We start from the raw sequence: 11,008 nt of genomic DNA, 5'->3' as shown, positions 1-11,008 counted from the left end.
TAAACATAAAAGCAGTGATTCAATATTTTTACATTACATAACATTATAGGCATGGCCTGTTGGCTGATGCTCTTGTCCAGAGCCACGTGCATAACCATATCCAAGGATAAGATATTTGCACTGTATGGGGGAAAAACTAAAAAGACTTAAGATTCCTATCTGGCATAACATTGACGATGCTTTACATAATAATGTCCCTTTGTTTCTTATATTGCATTCTCTAGTGTTCTCTTGTCTCATGCAAAGAGAATGTGCTTGCTGATTCACACATATTAGACAAACAGGCTTTTGTTCAAAGGATGCATTTCTGCTTAATACAAGCTTTGTGATGGAGTTGAGGAGTTAAATGGTCATACATTAATGCATAAGTTGATTATAGCCACGCAACCCTAATTTACACCAACTATAGACCATGCTATAGCATAAATGATAATATTTATGTAATTTATGTTAAAATCTTCAACACTTTCAGCAAAAAATATATATATATATTATATATAGAATCATGTATAATAAGTTTACTTTATATGAATTGTAATATTCTAGTATTAATGCATTATACATATAATACATATTGTATTATATATACAACGCATTAATATGAGGCAATGTTTCACATAAATTGTAACTTCAATTAAGCAAAGAGAACACAATTCCACATCATTTTCCGGAACTAATAATCGTGTAAAGAGTTTCCTTTTGGAGCGCATTTCGAAGGGCACCATGGGCGTGGTCAATTCACGTCCCTCTTGATTGGCATGTTATTTAACGATTTAGAAAACAGTATAACGGTAGTAGGCGTGTCCAAAGCCGTTGCGAAGACGCAGCGTCATTGTCAACAAACTTTTGAATTGGCAGTTTGGGAAAATACAGGGTTGGGTACCGTAGCAAGTACGACAACTTTATTTTAATGTAGAACGATTTGTATTCATGCAAGCCAAATGTTGTGGTTCAGAGGCACATCTAGGACGAAACTAGTATAAGATAGCAATGACAGAGGTTTAAATTAGCTAACGTTAGACGGTTTATAATGGCTTTGTAGTTAGCCAGCTGGATAGATAGCAAGCTAGCTAGTAAATGAAACTGGATGAGAAAACTATGAGTCGAAGAAAGGATCATGCAAAGTGCACGAGCAAAGAAATGGCTCAACAGACTACACGTGGAAGCAAGTCTGGACCGGTGAAACCGCTTAAACCCAAAAATCTGAGACTGATAGTTGACCATAGGGTTTTGGCCGAGAGGAACCAGGTAGTGATGCCGGTAGGTGCCTGGGTGGAAAGCGGGCACGAGTGCCAGGTGCATCCGACTGTGAGTACTGTACTAGCCTTACTAAAATTTGACTAAAGGTTATTCGCGCCCGGTAGCATAATTGCATCAGTAACGATGCATTGGCTACGATAAAATGTTGGACCTAATTTAATTAGCCAGCTAGCTAGATGGTTATCAATTCTAAAGGCTGTCATCCAACTAATCCTGACCATGCACTTGCTGGTGTAATTTATATCTATTTTTATTATTATATTTGCTTGCTAGCTAAGTGTTTAAAATGTCGAAATGGACAATACATTAGCTCAACATTAACTTAGCTGTCGGTAAGTGTTGATTGCTAATTAGATTAACGTAGATCCTTGTGTGTGTGTGTGTGTGTGTGTGTGTGTGTGTGTGTGTGTGTGTGTATATGTATGTGTGTGTGTGTGTGTGTGTGTGTGTGTGTGTGTGTGTGTGTATGTATGTATGTATGTATTTGTGCGTGTGGCAGCTACGTGCAGTTCTGACGGAGGAACACGAGGATGCCCTGTGCAGGGAGAAGGAGGAGAGTTTGCGCAGGTTTCAGGAGTCGGTACGCAAGCGCGTGGCGCAACAGGCCTGCGTGAGGAAGAGACAACAGCTGCAGAAGTCCAGTCAGACGGTGAGAAAAGCACAGTATTGCTGCAACCGTGACAGTCACAATTATTTTTTCCCTCTGTCAACAGTCCGAAGGTCACAGCCAGCGTGTCTGTGTAGTCGTGTGAACTGATTTTCATTAGAGGTCTCAAGCCACGAGTAAACTATCTTAATTGCTCTAATAAAATATATAGGACTGGACAACAGACTGTATCAGATGGCACTTATGTCAGTTTAGAAGTTGAGTTATGATAGTAATAACAGGGATGGCTCTCCCAGTTCAAACCAGTTTTAACTATTCGAGCCTGTACTAGATGCAAGTTCTCGCACTGTGGACCATGAAGCGTGTTGTCTTATATATTTTATTCAGACCAACTAGTTATTTACCTTGTGTCGCGGTACACTCATTCGGCCGCATTTATCAAAAGTGAGACAAACGGATTTTACCGTAAAACAAGCACGTGGTTGTAAACATATTCTGCATGTAAACCGCATTGTTTCAATGTAAACAACGCGGTTTACATTACATTTGCATTTCGTGAGGCTGACAAGTCAGTTCCGACTGCCCAGACGCCTCCTTCTGGGTTTGTGTAACACACTGGAGCCAGAACTCATAAGATCCACACGCCGTCCCTGTCCGATTCCGGAACATGTTCAGGTGCTTTCCGCCCTTCTTGGGGACTGGCACAGGACTGTGAAAACATATCGCTGTCGCCCTCCTGGGTCATTCCTATAATTTTAAAACTTTGCCTCCATCTACCCAGGCTTTAGCCTTCCCCCTTCCCCGACATTGCTCTGCTCATTTACACCGCATCTATCATGGCTCCGGTGTGTATAGAGCACCTAGGAAGCCGCATTTTATTCCAGTCCTATATGGCGCATACGTAGTTTATCTAGCCCATATAAACAAAAGTAGGCTAATTACTTTTCAACATTGAAATCTTTCTACTTATCAGAAGCTCCAACAACGAAGGTGACGGTGCTCCAAATTTTTCAATGTTGTCTTTATACAGCCGATTCTGTGGGTCATAGCTATAGCTCTTTATGTTTCTCCACCAGGACAATCAGTTTTTCCTCTTCCATTTTTGAACAGAATAGAGAACACACAATAACAGTGAACAACTGTTAATTCCTGAGTATGTTTTAATATACACTTTAATGTTCGCAGACAAGATGTTACATCGTAGCTGTAGGGCACACAGTCATATAATGATAAAAAAAAATCGGTAGCGTACACAGCATTTTAAAGCGACGTAAAAAAGTAGTATATTCTTGACCATCGAAATTACCTGAAATTGAATTATGTTGTCCTTGTAAGGTATTTTAGGGGCATCAATTTATGCTAAGTCCTTTTTACACGTGTTTTGTTTACGATTGAATGGTATTTATCAATTCACAAACATGGATACGAAAAAAAAAAAACGTGTTTGATCAGTCCGGCCAAAATTAGTTAGTTTGGTTCCGATCACACATAAATTTCCATCGGGTTTTACGGAAATATTGATAAATGAGGCCTGGCGTGTCTCGCTTGCCTCATGCCTTGAGGACCAATGCCCTCTGTAACAAACTGCTGTGAATGTGTACTTGCTAGGGATGGTTGAATGTGCGCCACGCAGTGGAAGTGCGGCCCACGTCTCTGTAGTAAGATGAGTTGCATCAACAAAAAAATATTTGGTCTTGTGTTTTCCAGCACCGCATGCATGTAAATGAGGCTGCAACTAGTGGAGTGTGTGTTCATTACTCATTAGCAGCTGTTGGTGGAATGTGTCAGTGATGTGATGTGCGGTTTTGGGAATGTGGAGGGGTGAGGGGCGGGCAGTGAGAGACTTGTTTGTTGTTTGGGCAGGCGGAGCAGGAGGGCAGGGTGCTGCAGCAGTCCGGTTCTACCGCTCGGTGTCTCACGCCCAGGAAGAAGGCGTTCCCCTCCGGTCCACCGGGGGAGCTAGCTATCTGTAGCCCCGGCTCACGCTGGGTTACCGCCCAGGGGCTGGATACCAGCGATGCAGATGAGGCTGGCAAGCCGCACACGCACCAGGTGAGGGGCAAGGGAGTGGATGCCAGACTGTTGCATATTGAGGCTAATCTAAATCAGTTTTTTAATTAAAGGACTTGTCAATCGTGAAGGAACTGGGCTGGTTAGCAAAGTGTTGCAGGTTTGAATCCTTGGTAAAGGCACTGTTTGCACCCACAAGGCTAGCTGCAATCACATTAATTAGCTCAATTCCACAGCCTGGAGGTGGAACTTCTTGGTGACAGTGCATAAATTGGCAATAAAACAAACCCGTGTTTGCCATCCTGTAGATTACTGCTGTGCCTGTGTTTGTTCTTTGTCTTTGTCTTTTCCTTTTTTTTTTTTTTTGTTTCTTCACTCAGTACACACCCTAGTTCAGGACACTTTGTCATAACGTGTTGTGTTTTTCCATGTTATGTATTCATAGTGTTGGATAATTACGGATGATTAATTGTGACATGAAGCTCGCTCTGCCCCACCTGGAAACTATAGCTATGGGACCACAAGCCGTGCTCCTGTGTCATACTGCTGAGTGACTACCATGTCTGCCAAGCCTTATGACTCATGGGCTCCGAACTGTGGATAGATAAGACCGTTTTTTTTTACTGTGTCAACTGAGCTGGTTTTTTGTTTTTTTTAATCAAATATTTTGGTTTCTGACAGGCTGCCTGGGTCGATAACAGAACTGTAATCTTTCAAACCGTTTTAATCCCAAGGCCCCCTGACACCACTACACTCGGTCTGTATCTAGTGCTGTGTCAACATTTATAATAATTATGACGATTACAATATTACCAAGGACTAGGTTTACTCTATCTGAAAGTATTGAATGTGTCTTTTATGAATTATGGAAATATGATCAAAGTGTTCTCAGATGGGAAATATATATATTTTTTGCTGAGGATCCTCAGGGATTCTTTTCCAGGCACTCATGTGTCCGTAGGGAACCCCCTGGTTTTGTTTGTTTAAAAAAAGGTTCTCTTCTTCAGCTTGTCAAGGTGACCCAGCAGGTGCGGCGCAGACTGGCCTCCTGCCAGACGGTGTCCCCGGGCGAGGAGGCCCCTGACCTGCCGGGGGGGCTGTGGAGGGTGTCTCCAACCAGAGACGTGAGTCGCCCACCTCCTGCCTGGTGACTTATAGTATAATATCATTCTTTAGTTAGTTGACACTTTTTGTCCAATGCAACTTACGGCCGTGTAGACTTAAGCAGGGGACAAAAACCGCCCTGGAGGAATGCAGGTTTAAGGGCCTTGATCAAGGGCCCAACAGCCGTGCGGCTCCTGTCGTGCATACACTGGGGTTCGACCCGCCTATCTTCCGTGTCCCAGTCAGGTACCACCAGGCTACAGGCTGCCCTGTGTAACCCCCTTTCTCAGTGTCCTTACCTCTACTGTGCCTAACATAGAGCGTGGCTGATCAAATTCAAATGTAAATCCAAAAAAAAAATTCATGAATTCAAATGCTGGTTGAATCCTGACTGCGTTCAGCAGCGTTCTGTGCACTTTACCGCCTAACGCGCCGTCCGCTCATCCCGCGGCTACAGAAGCCGACGTCTCGCCTGCAGCGGGCGGGCGGGCGACGCCCGGGGGCGGAGGAAGACGAGGAGATCCCTCTGATTGGCCAGCACGACCGGCCGCTCGGCGTACGGGACCCCGCCCCTTCAGAGGGCCGACGGGGCAAGACGGTGGCCTTTCACCGCGTGCCGGTCAGTTACAGCTGCACACTGGGCCCTTACAGCGCTGTTTGCAACGGGGGAATTACAGTCCAGTAGATTTCGGTCTGAGTTCATCTGATCTTTGCATTTCATGACATGCCATTTAGCTGACGCTTTTACTTACAGTTGATTAGACTAAGCAGGAGACAATCCTCCCATGGTTAAGGGCCATGCTCACGTGTGTGCGTGTGTGTGTGTGTGTCCCTTCATGTCCACTGCAGGTGTGTGACAGGCTGCTGAGAGAGCCATACCCCACAGGCCCCAGTCCTGGGTTCGGCACTGACTACAGGGCCTCCCAGATACTGTGGCCTGGAGAGGACCAGGAGGAGCTGAAGAGACAGGTACACGCACACACTCACACTCACACACACGCACGCACACACGCACGCACACACACACACACACCCACACGCACGCACAAACACGCGCACACACACACACACACACACATGCGCACATGCACACACGCACGCACACACACGCACGCACGCACGCACACACACACACACACACACATGTGCACATGCACACACACACACACACACACACGCATGCACACACACACACACATGTGCACATGCACACACACACACACGCGCACATGCACACACACACACATGCGCACACACACGCACGCACGCACACACACACACACACACATGCACACGTACTGTATATACATTCACACACACAGAAACACACATGAACACGCATACAGGGACAAATGCCTCTATACATGAATAGGTTCTGTTCTGTGATGAGGTTTAGGGGCAGGTTACTGCAAAATCGACTGAACACAAATGGCTCTTCTGAGCTGCCCTCATTTGTATGTCACTGTGTTTACAGATACCTCTCTGTCCGGTACCACGCTAATAACTCATGTAATATCTTTAATACACAGTGTAATTACAGATGCATTGTTTTTAATCTGGAACAAAGCATTGAAAAATAGTGTAAGTTATGAATGTTAGGATAATGCATCACATCAGACTGTTTTTTTGGACAATGTACCTAAAAATGAAATATCCACTCTATATCGAGGCACAGTCTTTCAGTAGTTTTGATGCTGGGTAAAGCGTCTCGGTGTTAGAAGTTGTCCTTTTGTCGTCCGGTCCCTTTCGTAGCGACATTCTCAGTTCCTGATGTATCGGCGTCTCTTCATGGACATTGAGCGAGAGCAGGTGAAGGAGCTTTGCCGTCACAGGAAACATCTGAAGAGGATTGCAAGGTGACGTGCAGCCAGCTGACGTAGTTCTCACTTCCTCCTCTGAGCTGCAAACACGTATAAACCACATCGTGTCCTTTATAGTTTCACTCTCAAACCTCTACGCCATTCCCACACCCCTCCACCTTCAGCAGCTTTGCCTGACTGAACTTTTAACATTCATCTAGTTCAGAGCTATCCCACTTCCCATAGCCACAGGGCAAGAATCAAAGCTTAGTCAAAAAAAAAGGGCCACAACCCCAAATTTTCTGTCCATTTTTTTGGTCATATAAGAAACTGTTTTCTATCCAGGTATACAGTGTGCATACTCGGTGAAATTCAGGTCACATACGTAGCCTAAGGACACCGTGTCCACTACCACGCAATTGAACCTGCAGTTGCCATAGCAGCTGCACTTGTCCAGCTATTGGTTCTTATGCTGTGCAGCTCCGGCTGATGTGTAGAGATTGTCTGACCCCAGTTGCGACCGCAGCGCTGTCAGGAAATGAGATTAAATTGCATATTGATGTTGAGTTGCCTCATAGCCTTGTGAAAGAAGATGGAAGTGAGGGTGAGCAGGAAATATTGGGAAGGTGTGACAGGAATTGGCTGCAGAATGTAAGGGTGAAAGTGAAAGGTTCTCTGTACTCAGCCGTTTGTTCCTTATAGTAGTGTAATGTGATATGTATATAAAATGTTTAGCATCTTAGGCATTTCAAAGAGTGAAAAGGGTAATGTGAAAAAATTGGTTAAATATAAACGTTTTGAGGTGGCACGGATGGTGCAGTGGGTAACACTGCCGCCACATAGCAAGGTCCTGGGTTCGAATCCCCGTCGGCCGGGGCCTCTCTGTGTGGAGTTTGCATGTTCTCCCCTTGTTTGCGTGGGTTTCCTCCGGGTACTCCGGTTTCCTCCCACAGTCCAAAGACATGCAGCTTAGGCTGATTGGAGAGTCTAAATTGCCTGTGGGTATGAGTGTGTGAGTGAATGGTGTGTGTGCGCCCTGCGATGGACTGGCGACCTGTCCAGGGTGTATTCCTGCCTTTCACCCAACGTATGCTGGGATAGGCTCCAGCCCCCCTGAATGAATGAATAAACGTTTTGAATGTATTGATTTGCTCACGCTTAGGCTTTTTACTGCGGTTGGTTTTGACAGGATAAAGGCAGATAAAGAGCAGCAGAGGACAGAGGAGGAGAGGAGGATAGAGACGCTGAAGAATCTGGAGGAGGAAAGAATGGAGATGGCCGAGCGGGAACACCGAGGCGTGCAGGACCTGCGAACGACGGACATGGAGAGGACGCGGGAGGCCGAGGAGAAACGGAGAGAGAGGAAGGACAAAGAGGCCGCCAGGTACGCCCGACACGCTGAACGCCATTTCCTGCAGACGCCCCCGTGACAAACTCATTTCCTCCAGACGTTTTTTTTTTATGTCGTTGCATTATGCACGTTCGTCACAGCGTTGTGTCATGACCCACTTACAGTTATACTGCAGTACGGAGCCTCGTACCTTACTGGAAATCGGGCGTTGTTTTCTACTTTATGGCACTTTCATTAGAAACGTTTACGGCTCTAATCTTGCACGTGTCAGTCCAGCTCTGTCGTTAAATTACAATAAGCGGCAATGCAGTTCAATAAAAGGAGTCCGTGTTCCTTCAAGGGGAAGCTGGAAAATTGCCCCCTGGTAACAGGAGCACGGACATTTCCTGGTTGGTAAATAAGACATGGTCAGCTTGGGGCTTTTACACCCTAAATCCAGAGCATGCAAATAACAGGAATGAATTGCCAATGAACAATGAAATTAAGTACAGGTGCATTTTATACAATAAACCAGTTCACCCTTTCAGTCCCAAGCCCAATATTAAGTGGCTCCACCCAAATCCCAGGGGGGTTTTGGCTTTGTTTGAGAAAATTGAGAAATTAAGAGAAAATTTAATATGGTTTTCATTGGGGCTCCAAACAATAGTGTAGCAGTCATTTTGATTGGTGGAAAAGGTATGAGGCTGAGGGGGCCATATGGCACTTTGCGCTAGTTGCGCTGGGGTGCCATATGGCACTCTTGGGACTGAACGGGTTAAGAGGTGTTGATGTGATGCAAGCTGAGCTGCCCTCGGTTGCCGGTTTGTGAGGAACAGGAGCGTACTGTACGGTCGAAACTAGGACCGGTTACGTCATGCTGCGCAGTAAAACCCAGGTTCGAACCCTCAGTTCACGGGTGTTGACTGTACGTAGCCGTACGGTAAATAGAAGCCGCTCTGGCAGTGTTTGGCGGTTGTGGGGACTCACGGGACTGTCCTGGGCTCAGGTTCATCGAGGCTCTGCGGGTGCAGATGGAGCGGAGGATGGTGCTGGAGAAGGTGGAGCTTCCCCCCCTCTGTTGCTGTGGCGACAGCTTCTGGGACTCGCACCCAGACACCTGCGCCAACAACTGCATCTTCTACAACAACCCCAAAGGTGGTCTACTGTTCACTGTCTAAATGTTGACTGTTAGGCCATTGCGCTTATTGAAATGAGCCTCTGTGGCTTCTCGGTGATACTGCACTTCCGTGTTTCTGAGAATAACACTGACGACTGTACTGATAAAGTGCTGATAATAAGCGGGACCATTTCGCCGAAGCATTTTTAAACACAGAATAGCAAGACGCATGGTCACATCGCAGACAGATCAATATGAAATGATATAGTTTTTTTTCGAATATAGGCAATATTATACAGTTCAGCAATATTAAACTAATGCACTGCATAAGCTCTCACTCTACCTGGAAACGCATATAATCTGTTCAGCTTTTCTGCACACTGTTACTTTTTGAATTTTGATTTGCTGCAATCCCATGAAAAATACCAGGGATTGCAGCACATCACTGTTAAATGATGTTCTCGGCACCCTGTGGAATAGCATAACGGCAGAAGTAATTCACAGCGGGCTGTGAGACCTTAGATGTTAGACATGCTACCACTTACCAGTCTTCTGTAATACATTACTCTCCGGGCTTTCGCAACAAAGGTGTTGAAGGCTGTTTTGGGGCTTTTTTCTTTCTTGTCATGTATTAACCTGTCAGCGCGTCTAAGGTTTCCTGTTGATGTCGGCTCAGTTGAGATGCTGCGGTTAGATTTGTGACTGATGCCTTCTGCTTTTTGTTTTGGTTTTTTTTTCTTCCCTCTGCCAGCTTATGCCCACGCTCTGCAGTCTGTTCTGTTCAGCTGTGAGCTTAGGGAAGGATACCGGAGTCACCGGGCCTCTGCCAGGAAGATTGCATCAGTGCACGCACTCTCTCCCAGGAAGTGAACTCGCCCCTGCCTTTGCCTTTTGGATCCCCAAGCCAAAGTCACAGCTACAGTTCTTAATTCTGCTGAAGTTACAGTGAATGTAATGGGGGGAGGGGGGGGGGGGGACAAAAATGCACAACTGTGGCCCTCAAGTTTTGTGTTTTTATTCTTTGGTTTTAAAAGTGTACAAGCCTTTCCACTACTTTATTTTTAAATAACCGAGTTCTCTCTACCTGTGCCTTCAGCGCTGATTTGCCTTAATGATGTTAAGGATGACGCGAAACTAAACGCGTGGAATCCTTATTTGTTAGTATAGTGAGTTGAGAGAAATTCTGTCCTGTTTATCAAGCTTGGATGTATACTAATTTGACCTTTATTCTGCGAGGTTTTACATTGGTTTTAAATGGGAATATGCTTTTAATGCATCAAAACAATATGCTGAACTAGGCGACTGAAAAGGAGCAAATTTTTCATTGAGCTCCATAATGTTTGGGACAACAACAAAAAAATTCTTGATTTGACTTTGGTAAGCCTAAGGTTTGGCCTATGTCTCTTGAGTTTTTTTATTTTTTTATTTCTCACCCTCATAATGGCTTCTTTAACTTTCATTGGCACAACTCTGGTCCTCAAGTTGATAAACACCTATAACCAACTCCAAAGGTAATCAAAAGAATCTGTGTATAAAAGATGCTGTAATTTCTAAATGTATTAAAATACCCTCTGAAAAACTGTGAGATCTTAGACGTTAGACATGCTACCACTTACCAGTCTTCTGTAATACATTACTCTACGGGCTTTCACAACAAAGGTGTTGAAGGCTGTTTTGGGGCTTTTTCTTTCTTGTCATGTGAAATACCCTCTGAAAAACTGGGGGGGGGGGAGGTTATGTGACTGAGTGTTGCATTACAAATCTAAAATTGTGGACTACAG

The 11,008-nt window shown here is 45.1% G+C and overlaps 1 protein-coding gene and 1 long non-coding RNA gene across 2 annotated transcripts; one reads left to right on the top strand and one right to left on the bottom strand.

Annotated features, from left to right (window-relative positions):
* Positions 1 to 836: 836 nt before the first annotated feature.
* Positions 837 to 10,194, top strand: ccdc15 (coiled-coil domain containing 15). The gene is made up of 10 exons (XM_061247348.1): positions 837 to 1,308; positions 1,760 to 1,909; positions 3,731 to 3,919; positions 4,885 to 5,001; positions 5,439 to 5,600; positions 5,831 to 5,950; positions 6,734 to 6,837; positions 7,970 to 8,164; positions 9,117 to 9,265; positions 9,979 to 10,194. The coding sequence occupies exons 1-10, from the start codon at positions 1,078 to 1,080 to the stop codon at positions 10,095 to 10,097; spliced, it is 1,536 nt and encodes a 511-aa protein (XP_061103332.1). The 5' UTR covers positions 837 to 1,077; the 3' UTR covers positions 10,098 to 10,194.
* LOC133132143 (uncharacterized) lies at positions 6,543 to 10,000 on the bottom strand. Its single transcript, XR_009709075.1, has 3 exons — positions 9,773 to 10,000; positions 9,098 to 9,227; positions 6,543 to 6,881 (listed from the first exon to the last, which is right to left on the bottom strand). It is a non-coding gene; the product is annotated as an uncharacterized LOC133132143 (long non-coding RNA).
* Positions 10,195 to 11,008: the final 814 nt, after the last annotated feature.

This window comes from Conger conger, chromosome 7 (genome assembly GCF_963514075.1).
Source record: "Conger conger chromosome 7, fConCon1.1, whole genome shotgun sequence".
Taxonomy (NCBI): Eukaryota; Metazoa; Chordata; class Actinopteri; order Anguilliformes; family Congridae; genus Conger; species Conger conger.
Note: the sequence above shows the minus strand (reverse complement) of the source record. Positions and strands in the feature narration are given on the sequence as shown.

Excerpts from the sequence above, each read along its gene's own strand:
- ccdc15 (XM_061247348.1), top strand. The coding sequence starts at position 1,078 with ATGAAACTGGATGAGAAAACTATGAGTCGAAGAAAGGATCATGCAAAG. Across the intron at positions 1,910-3,730 it reads TGCAGAAGTCCAGTCAGACG|GCGGAGCAGGAGGGCAGGGT; the intron begins GTGAGAAAAGCA and ends TTGTTTGGGCAG. Across the intron at positions 5,601-5,830 it reads TGGCCTTTCACCGCGTGCCG|GTGTGTGACAGGCTGCTGAG; the intron begins GTCAGTTACAGC and ends TGTCCACTGCAG.